The sequence below is a fragment of the Triturus cristatus genome, chromosome 1_2 (genome assembly GCF_964204655.1).
Source record: "Triturus cristatus chromosome 1_2, aTriCri1.1, whole genome shotgun sequence".
Lineage (NCBI taxonomy): Eukaryota > Metazoa > Chordata > Amphibia > Caudata > Salamandridae > Triturus > Triturus cristatus.
In genome coordinates this window covers 1,184,882,341-1,184,906,113 of record NC_140580.1, presented here as the reverse complement: position 1 = coordinate 1,184,906,113, position 23,773 = coordinate 1,184,882,341, and the positions used below count along the sequence as shown (strand labels likewise).

The 23,773-nt window shown below is 47.6% G+C and overlaps 1 protein-coding gene across 10 annotated transcripts in view; it reads left to right on the top strand.

Annotated features, from left to right (window-relative positions):
- GOLGA2 (golgin A2) overlaps window positions 1-23,773 on the top strand; it is a 410,097-nt gene that overhangs the window by 185,414 nt on the left and 200,910 nt on the right. For all 10 annotated transcript variants that reach the window (XM_085614120.1, XM_085614119.1, XM_085614117.1 and 7 more), the window contains 2 exons: window positions 6,633-6,695; window positions 6,847-6,940. In XM_085614120.1, the coding sequence (XP_085470246.1) occupies window positions 6,633-6,695; window positions 6,847-6,940 (157 nt within the window). The remainder of the gene's footprint in view (window positions 1-6,632; window positions 6,696-6,846; window positions 6,941-23,773) is intronic.

The following is a 23,773-nucleotide window of genomic DNA, read 5'->3' as shown; positions in this document are numbered from 1 at the left end:
GTTAATTATTATTTTCCTTTGCCCGCAGTGGATGAGGTGAGGCTCGCTATTCTATTCTAGTGCTTATGACTATTGATGAGGATCCCCAGGAAGAGAAGGATAAGTTACTTACCTGTAATCCTATTTCTCTTCCAGTGGTATCCTCATCAAAGTCATAAGCAACCCTCCCACCTCCCCGGGCAAAGGAGCCTTATTTTTAAGGAATTGTCAGCTCTTTGTGTCATAGATCTGTGTCACCGCAAAGAACAACTGACCTAACTATCACCCCTGAGGCATGATGGGAAGTTAGGGGTCATGGCTGCCTTAAAGGCACGGTGACAGTTTTTCTATGTTGCTATGAGTTAGTTTTCTAGCCTTTCTAGGCTGTGGTTTTCTGCAATGCAGCCTGTGAGCTGTCAATGCTTTCAGTCCTATCTGAGGTTTTGTGCTAAATGCTAAGCATTAAAACAATTTTCAAACATGCTTTGCTGTTGTTTCTTCCCTGTTTTTATGATATATTGTTTATAATGGATATATTATTTATTATATTCAGGGGAGTCCTTACAGCATTATTCAGCTCTGGTTATGAAAGGCTGCATTTGCTTTTTTGTTTTATTTATTTATTTATATACATATATATATATATATGTGGAGCTGCATATATGTTTGTCACATATATGACTGTGTTTCCGGGGTCCCGTGCAAGGGCGGGAAAATTCTAGTGCTTATTACTTTGATGAGGATACCCCTGGAAGAGAACTAGGATTACAGGTAATTAACTAATCCTTCTCTGCCCTCGGGCCAAGGTCCGCACCGAGGAAAAAGTTTCGGACACACCGCCGTCGGGCCCGGCGGCAAAATACAAGGACAAGCCTTCCGGCTCGGGCTCAAGTTGGACCCATGCTGTTGCCGAGTCAAAACCTTCGGCATCGAAACCAAAACATATCTTGGTGACCATTCCCTCGCTACCGAAGAGTAAATCTTTGGAGCCGAAAGCTTTGGAGCCGAAACCTTCGACGCCGAAAACGGTGCCCAAAGAGAAAAAGACTCCATCGAAAGAGCCTTGTTTTGACGTTCCACCTCCGGATCCGAAACAAAAAGAACTGGTCATACATCCAGACACTGGACGTATTCATGCCAAATTGCCAGAGAAGAGGAAAATTAGCCTACAGGAGGACTACCACATTCCTAAAGAGAGAAAGAATGTGGGTACTAACCCTTCTCTACCTTACATTCCACCTCGTTCACCCACTGATCCAGATTTGCTCATCACACCCACAGATTCTCCACCACCACTATCACCTAACTCACAGGATGAAGGGGATGGGGATGAGGATAGGCCACAGGACATTCATGAGCCATAGGAGGACTATGACACTGATCCGAACACTGATAATGATCCAGATCTATATCCTTACAAACCCTCACCAGCCGACAACAACATAGGATACATAGAGCTACTTAACAGGGCCGCTCATTATCATGGGGTGGAGTTACACAATGAGGCTCTTGGAGAGGATTTCTTGTTCAAAACCTTAAGTTCCTCTCAGAGAGCTACTCACACATTACCTATGCTCAAGGGATGCTTAAGCATACATACAAGATCTTTAAAGATACTGTGTGGGCAAGAATTATTACACCCAGGGTGGAGAAAAAGTATAAGCCAGCATCTACTGACCCCACTTACATCAAGGGTCAGCTTCCTTTAGACTCTCTTGTAGTTTCCAACGCTCGCAAAAGCGCAAACTCACAAACCACTGGTGAAGCCCCTCGTCCTAATAGTCCAAATTAATCGATGCCTCTGGCAGGAGAGTAGCGTCGCAAGCAACTAATAATTGGTTCATTGCTAATGCGCAAGCTTTATTAGCTCGCCACAACAGGGCTCCTTAGGATGAGCTAGAGAAACTGGTGCAGTTTCTGCCTGATGAACACAAATCAGAGGCCAATGACCTACTTAAGGAAGGTAAATGAATCACTAATACCTCCATCAGGTGTGCCCTAGACACAGCAGCCTGCGCAGTGAACACCAGCGTACTGCTACGCAGGCATGCTTGGTTGAGAATTTCATGGTTCAAACCTGAGGTTCAAGCTTTTATTCTCAAACAACCATTAGACAAAGAACACCTGTTCGGCCCAACAGGGGACACTTCGCTAGACAAAATGAAGGACACTGCGGTCGCCATGTCCATGGGGGCTTTGCAGTAACCATCTAATAGGGGATCCTTTCATCGCTCCTTTCATAGGGGTGGCACAAAAAAATTTCCACAGAGACTCCCTCCTCCTCTTAGAAGGGCAACAACCAATCGCCCTCATCAAGAGGTGGATTTAGAGGTAATAACGGCAAGGGAAGAGGCAGAGGCAACTCAACACGCACTTCCCCTGCAAACAACAAACTGTGACTTCCTTCCGCTGCCCCCAGATCATTCCACTCCTGTCGGGGGACGTCTCTCCCAATTTGTACCCATCTGGAATACAATCACCTCAGACAGATGGGTTCTACAAATTATCCAATATGGTTACTGCCTAGAACTTACAGACACTCCCCCACACATTCCTCCAAGATCACACACAATGTCACGAGAACATCCCACCCTTCTCAAGCAAGAGGTACTCTCTTTGTTAGGAAAAGGAGCTATAGAACCAGTCCCATTACAATATCAAGGGACTGGTGCATACTCCCTGTACTAGACCTCAGAGGCCTAAAGCTATACATTCGAACGGACCATTTTCTTATGGTGACACTCTAACAAGTGCTCCCGCTCCTTTAGTGAGGCAACTTTCTGCCCATTTCCACATCCCAATACACCCCGCTCACCCCAAATACCTCAGGTTCGTGGTAGGGGGACAACATTATCAATTCAAGGTGCTCATTTGGAGTCACTACCGCACGCAGGGTTTTCACCAAATGCCTGGCAGTAGTTACAGCTAGTCTACGAAGACAACACATTCACGTCTTCCCATACTTGGATGACTGACTCATTAAAGCCAGCTCGCAACAAACCGGTCTACGTCACACTCACAAAACAGTGCAGCTGTTCCACTATCTTGGATTCACAGTAAATCAGTCCAAGTCCCATCTCCAACCATCCAACATACAAGCGTATTTGGGAGCCACTATAGATACACAAAAGGCTTTGGCCTACCCCAATCCGACCAGAATCCGGAACATGCAGACTCTACTATCTCGTTTTCAGACTCAACACTCATTGCTAGCTCGAGTGTTCATGCAGTTACTAGGGATGATGGCATCTTGCATCCTAATAATCCCTTATGCAGGACTTCAAAAGCGTCCCCTTCAGGAATGCTTAGCACGTCAGTGGAACCTGGCTCAGGTTGAGTTATCAGATGTAGTGTTGGTGGACGGCCTCACTCATCGTTGTCTGCAGTGGTGGAATCCACAAAACCTTTCAAAAGGGCGGCCCTTCATTGATCCGGTTCCGCAGACAGTGCTAACACTAACAGCAGACGCATCGCTCACTGGTTGGGGAGTTCATCTCCAAACACACACAATTCAGGGCATGTAGAGTCTGCAGCACAAGCCGCTTCACATAAATCATCTAGAGCTTCTAGCAATTTTTCTAGTGCTCAAAGCCTGTCCAGTTCATCTAGTAGGCAAAGCTGTCCTGATACAAACAGACAACATGACAGCAATGTACTACATACAAAACCAGGATGGGGGGCACACTCTCTCCAGCTGTCAGAACTAGCACAGACCATCTAGAGGTGGCCATACGCCACAAAATGTATCTCCTCGCTCAACACCTTCCAGGAGCAGACAATCAAATAGCAGATCTGCTCTGTCGTCAGACAACAGATCCACGTGTGGAAACTACACCCTTGAGTTCTCATCACATTCTTTCAGATGTGGGGCTTCCCAGACATAGATATGTTCGCCACACACCTAAACGCAAAATGCCCAAGCTTCACATCCAGGTATCCACACCAATTGCCCAGAGACAGTGCACTATGGATGAATTGGTGAGGGATATTTGCCTATGCTTTTCCGCCTCTCCTACTCATTCCATAAGTGGTTCGGAAGCTCAGACAGGCGCCCCTTACATTAATCCTAGTTGCTCCCACATGGGCCCATCAACCGTTGTTCACCACCCTGTTGGAGCTCTCAGTAGTTCCTCACGAAAAACAACATCTTACACCCAATCTCCTCACGCAGAGCTGTGGAGAGATAAGACATCCAGATCCCAGGCATCTCAACCTTGCGATCTGGCACCTGAAGTCTTAGAGTTTGGCTACCTCAATCTCTTGCCAGAATGCATGAACCTTATCAAAGAGGCAGCAAAGTGGAAGCCTTTGTCATATATTGTAATAACAATCAAATCAACCTGCTTGATGCTTCAGTTCAGAACATTATATGATATTTATTACATCTACATTTTTCAAACTTAGCGTACACATACATACGCTTACATCTGGCTGCAATAGCTGCATACCTTTAAAATAGACCTCATCTGTCTCTCTTCAGAGTGCCTGTCATTAAAGCATTTATGGAAGGACTTAAGAGGCATTTCCCCAAGACTCATTCCCCCAAGACTTCCACCTGCTCCAGTGTGGAATCTCAACATTGTCCTCACCTGACTGATGGGTGCACCTTTTGAACCACTGCACAGATGTGAGCTGCAATTTCTCACTTGGAAGGTAGCTTTCCTCATAGCTATCACATCACTGAGGAGAGTAGGTGAGCTTCAGGCACGGACCATAGAAGAACCATTTTTACAAGTACACCAAAACAATGTGATTCTTTGGACTAACCCTAAATTTCTACCAAAGGTGATTTCTGCCTTTCATATCAACCAATCTGTTGAGTTGCCTGTGTTCTTCCCTCAACCAGATTTTGTGGCAGAATGTGCCCTACACACATTAGATGTTAAAAGAACATTAATCTAGTACATAGAAAGGACAAAACCTTTCCAATAGACTGCTATTTGTCGCTTTTGCTGCACCACTTAAAGGCAATCCCATATCAAAATCCGGTATAGTACGGTGAATAGTCAAATGCATTCAAACATGCTAAGCAAAACGAACATTAACAGTTCCCTAAGACTACACTCCATCCGCAAACTAGGGGCTTTTATGGGATTCTTAGAAAATATTCCCATAGATGACATCTGCAAAGCTGCAACATGGTCTACACCACACACTTTCACAATACACTATTGTGTAGATGTGTTAGCAAGACAGCAAGCTAGTGAGGGCCAAACAGTTTTACAGACACTATTTCAAACTACTGCAACAGCTACAGGTTAGCCACCGCTTTGGGAGATCGCTGCTATAAAGTCTATGAAAAGCATATGATCTACAGCTCCCATGCCTCGAACGGAAAACGCTACTTACCCAGTATGCATCTGTTCTTGGCATGTAGAGCTGTAGATTCACACGCGCCTCCCCGGGTACCTATACGTGTTGCAGTGATATCTTACTTAGATACATATACATGGACATCTCTTTCTACTACTCTGGCTAACTCCATTATCACCCTCTGCGGGAAAACAATCTAACAATGGAGTCGATGCCCATGCACACTATCACCGAAAGGAGTTGTCACCTACCTCGTGACTGGAAAAGACTTCTTCGAAGAAAAACAAGGTGCAAACATGCGGACCCCAAACTAGATGGCAGGCTATGCAAAGCATGTGAATCTTCAGCTTTACATGTCAAGAACAGATGCATACAAGGTAAGTAGCGTTTTCCTTTTAATGTAATCCTGGGTCCATGCACATGGGTGGGAATATTCAGTGCTTATGACTTTGAGGATATCCCTGGAAGAGAACTAGGATTACAGGTAAGTAACTTATCCTTCTCCACCGTCCCCTCTGCAGACGGTCTGAGATGCATCTGATCTGTTGTCTACACTTGCTGATTTTATTTGTTTGATGTCTGCCATTGTCCCCCTCGCTGACGTTATCTTTATTTCTCCCATGTTGAGGTTCTGATCTGTATGATATTCTCTCTGCCCCATGTGTCTGAAGTTGTATGTGTGACACTCGTTGTTAAACTTAGTGCTGTGGAATAAGTCTTTGTGTTCTTTATTGTCCTCTGCTTTGAGGACTTTGTTTAAAGACATTCCTTTTCATTGTCTTTCAGTTGTTGTTTATCTCTATGGTCTCCAGGTCCTTCAGTGTCCTTGAATGTTGTTCTACCATGGGGTTCTGTGTGACGTCCATTTAACTTCCTCGCTGAGCATTTGTGTGTGCCATTCTCGCTCATCCTTTCTTGCCAAGCTTGTAGTTTGAACTTTTCTGTGGTGTTTTTAGTACAGGGGCAGATTTTCAGTGTCCCCTGTGACTACCCCTTTGTGCCATGCACCTGTGCATGTGTGAAGTCCTTCTGTGCCATTAATGCAGTCAGCTTCCTTTCTCCCTCTCATGAAGCATTTGAGTGTGATTCAAAGACCTCGTTACACTGACCACTGTAGACGTCATGTTAGCTGGGAACCTTTTGCCTGGCTCCAGACCTGTTTTACATTGCGTGTGCACCGTGCCATAGCTTTGTCAGCATTACAGCATCTTCATGACACATGCAGTTTCCTACTCTGTCAGAGAGGGCACCAACCTGCCTCTTATTTATGCACTCAGTGACTAAATGATTCATATTTAGTATATTAAACAGAATAAACTGATGTCGGATTTATTTCACAGGAAAGGAAGGGATTTGAACAGCGGTTCACCAAAGAGCAAGGGGCGCTCCGAGAACAGCTGCAGGTGACTTCCCGACTCTTTGCTTCCGGTGCTGGGGAGGGCGGCGGGACACTGCGCATTGCTAAAGCACATCCATCCTCTCTCTATGCCCCCCCCCCCTCACCCCCCCAAAATGTTGGTCTTGGACTAAAGCCGTTTTGCTTTGTTGTTCTAGGTTCATATTCAAACAATTGGAATTCTGGTTTCTGAGAAGTCTGAACTGCAGACAGCCCTATCCCATACGCAACAGGCAGCTCGACAGAAGGCTGGTAGGGCCATTCAGTCCTTAATGGATTTGTTTTGTGAATCTGAAATCCTGTTTGAGATTGATAAAATCCCAGTAGATGTATTTAAGAAGTATACGCTTGTATTGAGTTTCAAAGCTTCAACAGTAAAGGTCCTAAATCCTCAGTGTTTTTACCCTCAAGGGGTGCTTAAGAGACATTGCGATGTGGATAAACAATAATAAACGTGGGAAAGACAGAGGTGCTGTTTTTCAGGAAAGAGCCACCCCCTGCTTCGGACCTCTGGTGGCCTACAGAAATGCAGATTAAGGGTCCGGAGACTTGGTTTTTGGCTGTCCAGTGCTGCACCACTGTCCTCTCCAGCGCCGGGACACCTCTGTTTGAGGTAGCTGTCGCGCTTTACAAGTGTCCGTATTATTATTGTCTTCTGCCCCCTAGAGAGTTTGTTAGATACTTAAACTAAGACATACACGCTTTTAAATCATTCGAAGTCTGTCCAGTGCTTAATGCAGTGTGTATTAAATAGGTGTAAGTAGGTCTTGTGCAGTCTGTTGCAGTACTACAAAACAGTCAAAAGTGAGTATAGTTTCTAGCATAAAGCATCCACATATGCAGAGTTCTCCGTTTTTCATGCATTCCACCTCAATTTGTAGGTGCTCTCCTTAACTGATTGTTGCATTATGTAAGTTTATTGAAGATTTGTGGAGAGGTGTGGCTCACTGGTTAGAGGCGGCAGACCCGTAAGCAGAGGACAGCCCGGGACCAGGGTTCGATTCCCGACGCGGCAGGGTCGTGGACCAGGGTCAGCGGGCTCGATAATTCTCGACTCGGTGCCTACTCCAGTCAGGGACCACACTCGGCAACTCTGGGCATTAGCTTGCCTCATCTTCACAACGGCCCCCCCCGACCGCCGGGGATGCTTGGTTGCACCTTAGAGGTACCCATTAGGGACCATCTCTCAGGGTGAGCCAGGACGGGTTCCCCAGCGGTCGAAGCGCGGAGATACTCCTCCGGGAGTCGATTCTAGCGCTATATAAACCCACAATTAAATTAAAATTGAATACATTATGTATCGGGTTTAACTTTCTGTAAGATTTGAATTAAGATCTGGTATTACTGGCTCTTCAGTGTCTGAACCAACGTATCGGTGATGCAAATTTCGAACATCATGGATATTTTTTTGTACCAGGTTCTCACATTACCATGTCCAGATTGGGTGCCCTCACAATAAGGAGCTTATATCGCCTTGCTGATACATTACGAAGTGATTAGCTGATGGAGCTCATGAGTAGTGTTTGTTGCAGAACTCCATGTTCGAGGCATGTGGGCTGCTGAATTCATATCTGTGCATAGATCGCCGCCTAGTGTTGGGTCCGGATGTTTGCAGGTTGTTGTCCTGGAAGAGTCTTCGAAGTATCCTGAGATAGGTGACTCCTCCCCTGGACCACAGTGCGCATGGGCATCCTCTCCATCCTCAGATTGTTTTTTTCCGCCATTGGGTTCGGATGTGCTTATCTTGACTCAAGTTAGGGAAAACCTTTTTCAGGCCAAAAGGCCTTTAGTTCGCGTCGGTCCGATCGGTATCGACAGTTACTTGTTAGTTTACTAACTTCAAAAACAACTTTTTCGCATCGACCATCGACACCATCGACGATGGAATCGAGGACACCATTCAAGCGGTGTCCTGTTTGCAATGCGAAATATCCCCATGTCGACGTCCACCCGGTGTGCAACAAATGCCTTTCACCGGATCACGACGAATCCACATGTATGGCCTGTGCCCGATTCCGATCCAAAAAGACTCTCCGGAATCGACGAGCAGCGAGACTTGAAGCGCAGCAAGCGGCACCGGCCCCGACCAACATCTTCAGCGCCGAGGACGAAGATGTGGAAGGCGTGGAGAACCTACCCTCCAGCCCCGCTTCCGAACACGATTCCGGATCGGAAGACATCGAAGAACAACTCTTTCACAGGGATGAAGACGACACCGAGGTAGGAGACTACGATGAGGCCTTAGGGGCCGAAGAAAGTAGCTCCGGTGACGAGCAAGGCCTACCCGTACAGACGGAGGATATCCCAGTGCGTCAGTCTATGGCTCCGGTCGAGGGATCGCCTTCGGGCCTTACCCAAGACCTATCCCGCAGTTCTTCGGCCCCGCCCTCGGGCCCGGCCTCGGACATTCAGCGACAGCCATTAGTACCCAAAACGACTGGTTTCCCTTCCTCGAAACCGAAACCAAAAGTCGTGTCGGTTCCACAGAAACCGAAACTGAAAGTGACACTGGTCGGATCGAAGCCCACTACACCTTCGACGCCAGCAAAACCCGTCGGCACCGACCGCACCAAACGGGACTTCGGTGCCGAACTCGCAGCAGCCGACGTCGGAGCCGACACGAAAAAAGGCCATCGGTACCGCCAAACCGCCTCGGCACCCGGCACCGAAACAATCGGCTCCGGCCACGAAGGTCAAAATGGCAGCTGCGCCGCACACCACTTCGAAAGCAGCACCTAAGGCCCAATCATCGACGCCGTCGACGGCTACTACCTCTCCTCGACTCGATGACCCCGTGGCCCCGAAGAAGCCCACGCCTGGCTCTACAGATCCGATCGGCGCCAAAGAACCGTCGGCGCTCCAGGTGCGACAAGTTGCAGCGTCCTTGCAACGCATCAAAGAAAAGGTAGCCCTCCAGGACACGTCGGGCCCCGAGCCGAAAAAAGCTCGAAAAGCTTCTCCAGCACCACCCCATATCACTTTTGGCCTGCCGCCATCCACGGCGCCCAAAATGTTTGAAATAAGAACACGTGTCACCCAAACTAGGATCACACCTGCCGAACGCTCTCCTACAGAGACGTCACCGTCCCACATCATCGATGCCGACACCGGCAGAATTATGCTCCACAAGCGGAGAATATCTTCCGAACACGCTTTGGACTCCTACCGGATCCCGCTAAAGAAAAAGCTGCCAGCGGATTCGGAACCAGTTCTTTACGAACGTCTCCATACCTCCTACCCAGATCCACAGTCCTTCTCTCCTACACACTCCGAAACCGACGTTTTGGAGGACTATATGGGTGACGACGTCCCCTACCCCAGAGAGATGGACCCTGACGGCCAACAGGACCCTGACCAGGCTTGGGATGACCCTGTAGACACAGGTGCACCTATGGATACACAGGACACGCAGCTATATGGCGCAAAAACGTCTCCCACAGAGGACACTGCCGCATTCAACGCCCTAATTGAACGTGCTGCGGCAAATCATGGTGTGCAACTCCTCTCTGACACAATCGAGGACGATTTTCTAATGGATACTTTCGCATCTTCCGAAAGGAATATCAAAACTCTACCCATGTTGAAAGGTGTCCTCAAACCAGCAAAGGACATTTTCAAAGAACCCACCAGGGCAAGAGTAATAAACCCCAGGATCGACAAGAAATATAGGTCGGCGCCTGGGGACCCTACGTACATTAGAGGCCAGTTGCCTCTGGATTCCATCGTAGTCGCAAATGCTCGCAAACGGGCGCACTCGCAGACAACTGGGGATGCTCCTCCCCCGGACAAAGAGTCCAAGGTGCTAGAGACCTCCGGCAAACGGGTTGCAGCCCAGGCAGCTAACATATGACGTATTGCCAATACCCAGGCGCTCCTAGCTCGCTACGATCGCGCACACTATGACACAGAAACCCTACTCCAACATCTCCCTGACCAATACAAAGAGGGAGCAGAAATCCTCATCAGGGAGGGACAACTCCTCACGAACGCATCCATTAAGTGTGCACTGGATGCCGCAGATACAGCTGCCAGAGCCATAAACACCAGCGTCATGCTACGACGACACGCCTGGTTACGAATCTCCGGATTCAAACCTGAGGTTCAAAATAACATCCTCAATCAGCCGGTCAACCCCGACTACTTATTCGGGCCAGAAGTTGACACCACCCTAGAAAAAATAAAAAAGACAGACACTGCAAGGTCCATGGGGGCTCTCCAAACGCAGACCTTTCGGAGTGGCTCCTTTTGTCGCCCCGGAAATAGAGGAGCAGGCAGAAGACAGGGGTCACAGCAAACCTACAACAAGGGCAACACACAAAGTACCTACGATAAAAACACATGGGGTGGGTATCGTGGCTCCAGCACAAAGGGCAGAGGACGCGGATACGGCAATACCAGGTCCTCCCCCAAGAACAAACAGTGACGCCCTCTCCCTTCCTCCCGACCACATAACACCTGTCGGGGGAAGGCTACAAAGGTTCCTGTCCACGTGGAACACCATCACCATGGACAGGTGGGTCAAAGATATTATCAAACATGGTTACTGCCTAGAATTAACCTCCACTCCACCCACAATACCGCCAAAACACCGTCCTATGTCCTCAGAGCACTTAGCGCTATTACAGCAGGAAGTGCTAAGTATGCTGGAAAAAGGCGCAATAGAGGTCGTACCCGTCCACGAGCAAGGCACGGGGGTGTACTCCCTGTACTTCTTAATACCAAAAAAGGACGGGTCACTCAGACCTATACTAGACCTGAGGCCCCTCAACCGCTACATTCTCTCAGAGCATTTCCACATGCTCACCCTACAACAAGTCCTCCCGCTGCTCAAACAGGGAGACTTCCTGGCCACGCTAGACCTCAAAGATGCGTATTTCCACATACCCAAATCACCCCTCACACAGAAAATATCTCAGGTTCACTGTTCAAGGGCAGCACTACCAATTCAAGGTTCTTCCCTTCGGCGTGACAACAGCACCCAGAGTTTTCACAAAGTGCCTAGCTACTGTGGCTGCACATCTACGGAGGCAACACATTCACGTCTACCCTTACCTGGACGACTGGCTTGTTCAGGCAAAGTCAGCCCAGCAATGTGCCAGCCACATGTCCCACACCATTCACCTTCTTCACAGTCTGGGGTTCTCACTAAATTACCCAAAATCACATCTCCAACCCGCACACGTACAACAGTACCTAGGTGCGACCATAGACACTCTGGCAGCCACAGCTCAGCCAAATTTAGTGAGGATCAACAGCATGCAAATGCTGATTTCCAAGTTCAAACCCCAACACTCCCTTCCTGCGCGAGTGTTCATGCAGTTGATAGGCATGAGGGCCTCCTGCATCTTCATAGTCCCACACGCGAGACTACATATGCGCCCGCTTCAGGAGTGCTTAGCACGTCAATGGAATCAGGCTCACGGGCAACTAAAAGACCTAGTGTTGGTGAGCGGTCGGGCATACAACTCTCTGCATTGGTGGAACCCACAAAACCTTTGCAAGGGCCGACCGTTCCAAGAGCCTGTTCCACAAATAATACTGACAGCGGACGCGTCTCTCCAGGGATGGGGAGCTCATGTACTCAATTACACAGTGCAGGGACTATGGACAATACAACAAAAGAAGATGCACATCAACCTTCTAGAACTGATGGCAATCTTCCTAGCAATGAAAGCATTCAAAGTACACTTGTGCAACAAAGTCGTGTTGATCCGGACGGACACCATGACCGCCATGTACTACATACAAAAGCAGGGAGGAACACACTCTCCACAGTTGTCTCATCTGGCTCAGAGCATGTGGAAGTGGGCCATTCAGAGGAACATGTTCCTCATGGCGGAACACCTCCCCGGCAAGGACAACCAGATGGCGGATCTGCTCAGCAGACACAGCCACCAGATGCACGAGTGGGAGTTACACCCATCAGTACTCCAACCGTACTTCCAGCAGTGGGGTCATCCAGAGATAGACCTATTCGCCACAAGCGAAAACGCAAAATGCAAAGCTTTGCCGCCAGGTTCCCACATCCGCAGTCGCAGGGCAATGCGATATGGATGAACTGGTCCGGCAGATTTGCGTACGCTTTTCCCCCAGCACCATTGATACCGCTGGTGGCACGCAAACTCAGACAACACTCACTAACACTCGTCCTAGTTGCTCCAACATGGGCACGCCAACCATGGTACACCACCTTTCTCGAACTTTCCGTGGTGCCGCATCAAAGGCTGCGGATCAAACCCGCGCATTTGACGCAGAACCATGGAGAGATTCAGCACCCAGATCCGCAACAGCTGAACCTGGCAATCTGGCTCCTGAAGTCCTAGAGTTTGGCTACCTGAACCTGCCACCTGACTGTATGGACATCATTAAGGAAGCCAGAAGACCCACTACCAGAGCTTGCTAAGTAGCCAAATGGAAAAGATTTGTCATCTATTGCAATAATAATGACATTAACCCGCTAGACGCATCCATCCAAAACATAATTTGTTACCTCTTACACCTATACCGATGCAATCTGGCGTACACCTCTATACGTGTCCATTTGACCGCAATATCAGCCTATCTCCAGAACAGGCAGCACCTCTCTTTATTCAGAGTGCCTGCCATCAAAGCATTCTTGGAAGGACTCAAACGAGTAATTCGTCCAAGCCACCCACCAGCTCCAATGTGGAACCTCAACTTGGTCCTCACACGCCTGATGGGTCCACCCTTCGAACCTCTACACTCATGCGAGATTCAATTCCTCACCTGGAAAGTAGCTTTCCTAGTAGCAATCACTTCGTTAAGAAGAGTTAGTGAACTCCAGGCACTAACCGTTCAAGAGCCATTCATACAGGTTCACGCCAACAGGGTCGTACTACGTACCAACCCCAAATTCATGCCCAAGGTGATATCGCAGTTCCACATGAATCAAACTATTGAACTGCCTGTTTTCTTTCAAAACCCACAAACTGTCGCAGAAAGAGCACTCCATACACTGGATGTAAAGAGAGCCCTCATGTACTATATAGACAGGACTAAAGTCTTCAGGAAAACAAAACAACTTTTCGTTGCCTTTGCCCCACACCACAAAGTTAACGCCATCTCCAAAGCAGGTATAGCCAGATGGATCGTTAAATGTATTCAAATTTGCTATCAAAAAGCTAAACGCACATTAACGATTCCCCCACGAGCCCACTCAACACGTAAGCTAGGGGTCTCCATGGCTTTCCTGGGAAACATTCCTTTGCATGATATATGTAGAGCAGCCACCTGGTCCACTACACATACATTTACCAAACACTATTGTGTAGATGTGCAATCAAAACAGCAGGCAGCTGTAGGACAGGCTGTTCTCAAAACTCTTTTTCAGACCGCTGCAGCTGGCACTGGTGGCCGCCGCTAATAGGAGGTACTGCTATATATTCTATGCACAGATATGAATTCAGCAGCCCACATGCCTCGAACTGAATATGCTACTTACCAGTATGCATCTGTTCTTGGCATGTAGGGCTGCTGACATTCATATCGCCCACCCTCCTCCCCGGCGCCTGTAGCAGCTGCAGCTCTCAGAATTACTGTAAGCATGGTCATCACTTTCTGTATCTACTCCATCACTGCCACAATGGCGAAAAACAATCTGAGGATGGAGGGGATGCCCATGCGCACTGTAGTCCAGGGGAGGAGTCACCTATCTCAGGATACTTCGAAGACTCTTCCAGGACAACAACGTGCAAACATCCGGACCCAACACTAGGCGGCGATCTATGCACAGATATGAATGTCAGCAGCCCTACATGCCAAGAACAGATGCATACTGGTAAGTAGCATATTCAATTCTATACAAACAATTCACTTTAGTGTACAGCTGATATATACTTTCTACCCAGATATTGTCACAGGACTAAAGCCTAACCTGCACCATTCTCGTCCCATTAGAAAGGACAATTATGGTGGTGGTCTTTGTGCTGGACTACTGTTAATCCATCCTGGACATCTCAGCTTGCATGCACAGTCGCCTTGTCTCCCCATGTGTTTCTAATGGATATTTTAAACTGCAGATTCCTTGCTTTTTGAATTCCCCAATATGCCTGGCTACATTCAGAAGCTTTTCCAACAGTGCTGCAATGAGCCAGTAGTTAGCACCATTAGACTCTGTGGTGGCTTCGTCCTGCATCCAGAAGTAGCAGTACAGAGCCATATATTGGCTCCATCCAGGCTGATGTCAGTCCCTTATTTCTGTGTCCTTTGATGCAGAACCAGAGCTGCTCTAACAAATTTGGCTGTGCTTACCGACCTCCAGATATTCTTTTCTTCCCAGAAAAACGGTGCTAGGGATGTCTCCTCCAAAAACTACAGACTTTGTACCTGAAAGTAGTAGATGTTAGTCACGGACCAACACAGCATCTGTCTTTGGTATCTTGCATACATGCACAGTTTGAAGTCGTGGAACAAGTGCTCTCTGATGCATCCGAACGCCATCCGAGTGTGTGAGGTAAAATTGAACATCACTGTGTATTGGGAGCAAGGCCATTCCGAATCCAGGTGTGCTTCCTCTGTTAAGTTGAAGGCAACGCACAAGGATAAGTTCCGACTGGAGACCTTCCCTGTCATTCCCACAAGGAGAGTTGAATAGTCAACATTCGAAGGAATCAATACTGATTGACCGATTCCGACCTCATTCTGCAAATGGAGCTAATGCAACCGAGTTTCCTGAGCCTTCTGTAACTCCACAGCAGGTAGAAGTCTTCCAGGAGGCAGTGCAGACACTCTTTCAGATGATTCATTCACCCTGGAGTGCCTTCAGTCTGTATGGATTTGCAGAGGTCCCCCCGTTTAGTCCCCCGGCAAGCATTTGCCTGGTTCCAACTGGTCCCATTTGGCCTCTGTCTGACCTTACTCCATTCCGGACCGTATTCTGGTGCCGATGTCCGTCCAAGGCTCAGCCAGTGTTGCTTTAAGATCATCTGCCTTCGCCGTGACACCAATACCTTGAGTGCCTCAAGGCCTTATTAGGCTTCCCACAACAAGGTGCAGGAAATTCACAAAGCTCATAAAGAGGATGGCGAAGGGGCTGACAACGTTTCTCTCCACTACGCTGAGGATAGGCTGTACCAAGACCACCAAGATGCAGGTGGACACGATACCTCACCTGAAATTAGTGCCCCTTTCTGAAGAAAGGGCTTTCTTTGCAATGGTTGCACACACAGTAGCAGAGCTTCTGGAGGTTAAGTTGCCTACTGTAGAAACTAAAGCTCATCTACTAATGGGCATTTTGCAACCTGGCCATTTGTTCTTAGAGCCCTTACTGCTTTTTAATGAAGCCTTGACTAATGCTGTGTCTGCTGCACAAGCAAAGCCCTGACTGGCGCCACCGGCAGAGTCACTCTCTAGCAAGACACCACAGACATGTTGTGGTGACACAGCCTTTTTGATTCCATATCCCTCCTTATAAGGCGTGTGGAGCATACTTCAGCCAGAAAAGTAAACGTGAATGCTTTTCCTACTGTTCCACCTGATGGGGAATTTAAATGCAATGATGCACTTGGCAATCGGGTACTCTCCTTCACCATCTGAGACTGAATTTCGGAAAATGTTTGTCCACATGATCCATCATGGACAGGATGCAGCCAAACAAATCTTGCTTGACAGTCTGGACACCACAGACTGCCTAGGCAACACTATGTGCAGTAGTGTAGTCATTTGCTGACATGCCTGGATGCGAGACAAGGGTTTCACCAGGGACCTGCATACACCCCTCACATGCATGGCTTTTGACTCTAGGCTGTTTTGGGACGAAGCAGATTCTGCTCTGGAACGGTTCAAAGATAGCCATACTATGGGGGGTGTGGTTTGGACGCCGAGAGAGATGGCGGCTCGGTGATTCTCTCTGCCCGTGCGTACATCGTATAAGGGCGGAGGAACGGGTCTCACCGCTCCTACAACACTACAAACAGTGATATCAGTTACCGGAATGTGAGGGGGCTTCCGAGGAGAAATTTGGAGGTTTTTTGCTGCAGGGAAGCGGTTCTATCGCCGCTTCGAGTGTTCAGCCTGATGACTGCGAGGAGTACGGCAGGAAATGGGACCGCGTGACTGCCGGTGTGTTAGCGGCCGGATCGGAGCCTGAAGGAATCGGTTCCTGTTTGCGGATCGAGGCGGTGACACGCTGGTATGTGGAGGGGAGCGCGAATGAGTTGGTGCGGATGAACTGCTTGAAGCGGAAAGGAGTCGTTGGCGCCTATCGCGCGGGCAAGATGGCGGCACCCGCTCCATAGACGGGGAACCCTTGGGCTGCTACAACGACGCATGCGGGGTAAACGGAGATGTTTGAGGACCCGGCTTCATGGGAATGATGACTGTTTTCTGGATCATGTCCTGGAAGGTCTAGATGCCAGATTTACAGCCGTGTCTCGCTCTCATCAGTACGGCTGGTGCTACGCTACACGTGCAGTGGTGAAATGTCGGTGTATGGGCGAGACGGTGAAAGACTGCTCCTTCCAAGGTAGACCCAAGCTAGCGCGACCGAGCCTGAAATACCACCTGCAGTAAGGCCAGCTTTCCTAGTTCTGCTACATCAGAGCCTGTGTCTGGGGGTGCAGAGCTGCGAATGATAGCGACGCTGCGAGGGGTCAGTCTTCCATTCTGCTTTCTTGTGATTTTACCTGCACATCCTTTGCCGTGGTACACGGTCCTCCCATGTGACGAAGTGGCCTACCCTTGCAAACTGCGTGCTCCCTTCCGGCGATCCACCGATCGCATGGGTAGCGGTCGGGGAGGTGCCAGGGGTTACGTTTATGTTACCACGTGTGGCAGACTTATTAGATTTCTGCGCGTTTAACCGATTTGGCTATTACTAGTCGGCAGAGGGGACGGTGATCGTAAGGCACTCTACAAGTGTAAGCTGAAGCTCAGGAGGACAGTGGGGTCCGACCTCGGAATCTGCACGACTGGCAACCATGGCTGATAGTAAGGACTCTGTGAAAAGCATGAAGAGGCTCAAATCTGACCAGTCGAATCCAAGTTCACCCAGCAAGGGAGGGAAAACCAATCCGGACCCGATGGACCTGATACTTAAACTGGATGAAGTAAGGGAGCTGGCTAAAGCGACCAAAGACGAGGTAGCGGCGATTAGGCAAGATAATCGCGAAACCAATGCAAAATTGTTGGAAGCAGAGTCGAGGATTAGCAGACTCGAGGTTCTAGAAGTAAAATCGGGTGCAGCCTTCAAGCGCCTATGCATAACCACGGATCAATCTATGCGGAAACTGGCGGAGTTGGAGGACAGAAACAGACGGGGAAACCTCCGTATTTTTGGTCTTCCGGAAGGATCGGAGGATCTGCATGGGAGCTGTGTGGCCTTCCTGGAGTCTTGGTTCACCCAGGCTACTAACCTGTCCTTTCACCATCCTCTGGAGTTTGATAGGGCCCATAGAGTGCCAGGCAGGATAAGTAAAAATCAAAAAGGTCCTAGAGCTATTGTGTGTAAGCCTCTGCGTTATCAACATGTAGAGCAAATTCTTGGCTTCATGCGGAAAAACAACCATATTTTATGGAAATCGGTCAAAATTTACATCTCACAGGACTACAGTAAAGAGACGGTGGAAGTTAGGAAGGCGTTCCTGGCACTTCGACCGCTACTAAAGAAAAGGGGCTTCCAATTTGGGTTCGCAGGTCATGCAAAATATCGTGTGATGGTCCATGGCTCTCCGCACCTTTTTTCGGATCCCCTGAAACTGAAACGCATGCTCGATGGGCCGGAAGACTTGGACATGGAAACAAGTACCTCTATGGGTGCAGTAGAGCAGGCCTCGGCCTCAGGTTATAAGTGATAGTTCCCTGTTCTCTTTAGCCATTCATAATTCTATATGAGCTCCTTCTACTTAAGGTGGAAGGTTATCAACAGCACGACTCTCTGCTTCAAGACAATCTCCAAGGAAAGTTCTGTTGGCTGTAGGCAGTTGTTCCTGGTACTTGGTTATATAGTATGTTTTAGTTAATGCCTCTCGACCTCATGGGTGTCAGTTCACTTGGCCAAGAATGCTAATGGTCATGCACCACATGCTTCACATATGGGGGTATGTAGAGAACGTTGATGGCGTGCTGTTGCTTGGTTGCTGGTCCCAGACCGGCTGAAGAGGTCCCTGAAGGATGTACTGTTGATGCAGGTTGTTTGTTATTGCAGTAGGTAGAAGCATGCCTCAGTTCGACTGGGTTAGTTCCTCTGTTCCATGGTTTTCATCATTCTGTAATGGTCATGCACGGGGGGATTACGACGCATTCTCTTTCCAGTCACCATGCCTACAACGTACAGTTGGGGTGGGGAGGGTGGGGGGGTGTGGGTTTTTTGGGTAGGGTTATGTGTTTTTTGTTCTTTGCTTTTGTTTTCTCTGGCTTACATGGTCTTCATCTCCTTAATGCTCATGGGTGAGGGTGGTGCTGGGCTCTATGACGGCTCTAGCTGTGCTTACATTGTGGATTATATAAGTATCGATATGTTGATGCAACCTCCTGATGCCAAATAGCTCAATTAGCCCTCCGTTGGGAGTATGCAATATGGACAGATTGAAGATATTATCCTTTAACGTTAAAGGTCTGAACCAGCCCGTCAAGAGACAGAAGATTTTAGATTATGTTAAGAGACTGAGGGGTGATATTGTTTTACTTCAGGAGACGAAGCTTGAGGCTAAGCAGTTTTACCACCTGAGAAATAAATTTTATAATGAGGTTGTGGGTGCTGAGGCTGCGAACAAAAAGAATGGTGTTCTGATACTTGTTGCGAGGAAATCTAAGGTAGAGATCTTGTCCTCTGAAGCGAGTGTAGACGGTAGGTGGGTCACGGCCAAAATGAGTAGGGATAATACAGAGTTCTATGTTACTAACATATATGCCCCCAACACTAGCGACTTAGTTTTTTGGAACAAGCTGAATAAACACCTTGAAACTATTCCGGATAATGCGGTGCATATATTAGCTGGGGATTTCAATCTTCCAATGGATGCGACTTTAGATAGAGACTCACACTGTCCCTTCAAATCAAACAAGTCACATAAAGCTTTCCTTAGTTTGTGTCAACGCTTCAACTTGGTGGGTACATGGAGGCTCCAAAATCCCACTGGGAGGGATTATACTTTTTACTCTTCTCCACATGACTCGTATTCCCGGATTGACTTTATCCTCATAACACAGAATGGCGTCCCTAGATTAGAATCTACCTCCATTGAACCTCGTGTATTGTCTGATCACTCGTGCATCTCCTTATCAATTGCTAACGTCAAACCATCCTCTCGTCCGACATCTTGGCGTTTGAATGATGAAATCCTTAATAGTGATAAGCACCGGTCCACAATACATGAGGCGATCTCTTCCTACCTTCAGATTAATAAACAGGGGGACACGTCCGATCTCATTAGGTGGGATGCCTTGAAAAGTACCATAAGGGGAGTATGTATTCAGATTAGGTCAGCAATGAACAAAACTTACAATGTGAAGTTGGAGGCCTTGGAGACAGAGGTTAGGAATCTAGAGATTAGACACTTAAAGGATAGGGATGACATGTCTCTTGCTGCGTTGGCAAATAAAAAATATGAATATAATAAAATAGTTAGCGAGAGAGCGGGAGTCTGGCTTGGTAAGGGTAGGCGTTTTAAGCTTTGTGAGTCTAATAAGGCAGGCAAATCCCTAGCCTCATACTTGAAGTTCAAGGTTCAGAAGAATTCTATTAGTGTCATTAAGGATGCATTGGGGTATTCGCATTCAGACCCAGACAAAATAACAGAGGTGTTCAGAGTATTCTACGAGGACCTGTATGCAAAGAATAAGGCGGTGGAGGAAGCCAGGATTAAGGAGTACTTAGACGAGTGCGATCTCCCACAGCTCTCTGTTGAAGACCAGGTCAGTCTCAATGGTCCAATTAGCACTTCAGAGGTAGAGACTGCAATTAAAAGTCTAAAAATAGGGAAAGCCCCAGGCCCTGATGGGTTCACGGCGAAATTTTATAAAACCTTCCCCTCCCTTTTGGTCGAACCCCTCCTGCAGTTATTTCAAGATATTAATAAATCTGGTGAGGTTAGAGGCACTCTATCAGAGGCAATAATTGCTGTACTTCCTAAAGATGGGAAAGACCCCTCGCTACCGAAAAATTACAGGCCAATTTCACTGATTAACATAGATTGCAAGCTCTTGGCTATGATACTCTCCGCTCGCCTCCAGAGGGTTCTTCCCCAGTTGATCCTCCCATCCCAAGCAGGCTTCCTTAAAAACCGGTTGTCCAGTGACAATACAAGGATTTTGGCGCATGTATTAGAAAAAGCGAAACTCCTAGGCACGCCAACTGCAGCAATAACACTAGATGCTGAAAAAGCATTTGATAAGGTTGATTGGTCCTTCCTCCAAGCAGTCCTCCGTAGATTCAACCTAGGGGAATCATTCACTAGACTGGTAATGTCCCTATATTGCTGCCCTTCAGCAAGAGTTAGGGCCGGTGGCTCTTTTTCCTCCTCATTTTGTTTACAGCAAGGTACGCGGCAGGGTTGTCCCCCGTCTCCTTCACTGTTCTTGTTGGCAATTGAACCGTTCTTATATCATATAAGGAATGACCCCAAGATAGCTGGTGTACCGTTCGGAGACTGCACTGTTAAATTAACTGCTTACGCGGATGATGTGCTTATTGTGTCAGAAAGAGCGGATGAGGCCATTCCGGCGCTCATGACTGATATTGAGGACTTCTCCAGAGTCTCTGGGTATAAACTCAATAAAGACAAAACGGAGGTCAAACTTCTGAACAATGTTGGGGATAAAGGGATTATTGGGGACTCCGGTCTTACATGGCAGCCTCGGTGTTTTAAATATCTTGGACTAGATTTTGATAAAGATTTGATCACTACACTGAGAGTAAATGAGGACTTGACCCTGAAAAAGATTTCTACATTACTGGAGGGTTGGTCTCCAAAGTTTCTCTCCTGGTGGGGCAGAGCGGAGACGCTTAAAATGATGTCGACTCCGCTGGTCAACTATCTGGCCAGCATGCTCCCTATGACGTTCTCTAATGCTTTTATCACTAAGGTGGACCAACTGTTTGGAAATTTTCTGTGGCAGGGCAAGAAAGCCAGAGTCTCACTGAAGAAGCTGCAATTAGCAAAAGATAAAGGTGGCCTGGGTCTACCCTCCTTCAGGAGCTATCAGACAGCATTTCTGTGCAAACAGGGTGCTCAGTGGTTGATGAAATCCCCTGCTTATACACCGCTATGGATTAATATTGAGGAGGCGCTAGTAGATCACGCGCCTTTGGAGGCCCTTCTCACGATGGACCTGTCACATATACCGCACTCCAAAAATATCATGCTGAATACTAGACGGGCTTTGCTTAGACTCGACCAAGCACATAAAACAAAGTTGACATTCGCTAGGTCATCGTTTATGTCCCTGTGGAGAAATGCCCATCTCAAATATAATGGTAGTAGACTATTCTGGGAGTCTTGGTCCAAGAAGGGCATTAATTTGGTGAAGGACTTATGATGATAAGGCTCCACTGCCGTTCTCAACCTTGCAACAGAGGTATGATTTTACCCCAAAGGATTTTTATGACTTCCTAAAAATTAAAACGATGCTGACAGCGCGTAATTTCTCTCCTTATACTCCTTGGTTAATACTTCATATCCCACGTCTTATGTACACTGGCCACTTCGTGTCGAGGGTGTATAAAATGTTAATGCCTTTACCCATGAAAAAACACAAAAGGGTGGAATCCATATGGGAGGCTGAGCCAAATCTAACAGGCATACCTTTTGACTGGGAGGTGATCCATAAGTTGGCCCTTACACACAAAGTCTCACCCATCCTATTCCAAACGAAATACATGCTCCTCAACAGGGCATTTTGGACGCCTGATAAGCTTTTCAAATGTAAATTAAGAGAGTCTCCTGTGTGTTGGAACTGTCAATCAGGCTCTGGTGATCTTGCACACATGCTATTTACCTGTCCTTCATTGGGGGATTACTGGGGGAAGATATTTGACTGCCTTTATCACGTATTCAAGATGAGGCCTGTACAGGAATTTGTATATGTTATTCTAGGGGTGCTGGACCCACAAATAACAACAGACCAAGATCGCCAGCTGTTGGACTTAATGTTAACAATGGCATGCAAAGTGGTTCTTTGCAAATGGAAAAATGCGAATGAGGTGAGCTTTAAAATCTGGCAGGAGTGGTTATCTTTCCTGAGGGGTTCTAATAATCCGGCTCTGCAAGCTTCTACCTGGAGCCCTTCCAATAAAAGGCTTTGGAAATCATTAGACGCAGCCTCCTTTCACTACGAGCCACCTTGAGATGTATACTGTTGATGGGTCCCTCTGATCGGGGTTGGCTGGGAGTTAAGTCGTGCTTAACCTCTTGAACCCAGGGGCGCCGCGCCCACACATTGAGCATTGTATCTATATAGATGTACCTGTATATTGATGATGCGAGCCGGAGTGGATTTTCTGTATATCATTTTTTATTTATTTTCTATTTTTGTATTTGCTGGACATAGACTACTTTGAACCTTTTGTACGGAAGAGTTATTGTATTGTCATTGTCACTTCAATAAAAATGATTTGAAATAAAAAAAAATTAAAAAAAGATAGCCATACTATGGCTCACACCCTGTACTTAGTAACTCTGACCTGCTAGTTTCACCATCAATTCCATAAGTTAAGAAGTTACTTTCAGGGCCTGGCTTATCACCGGAGACCGCAATCAGCTCAGCTCTAGTTATCCTCTTCACCAGCTGCCAAAGGCGCCAAACTGTTCTGACTCGCTCTTAGACAGTTACTTGCAGCCAGTGGGTTGCAGAATACATTTTTACCTGCCTAACTGGCACACAATTACTTCCGACCGGTCAGTCTTGCAGATTCTGTCAAAGCAATGCCCTTCCCTTTTTGTCAGCCCTTCTCTCCAGTTTCTCCTGTTTCATCCAGGCTTCGTCAGAGCATGCCTACATTTATGCCAAAGAGGTCCAGTCATTACTGACAGCAGGGGGCAATAGAGAAAATACGACAGGGAAGAGGTGGTTGGTGCTATTCCCGCTATTTCATGCTCTGTCCCGAGTTCCTGTCTGCATGGTTCTGAA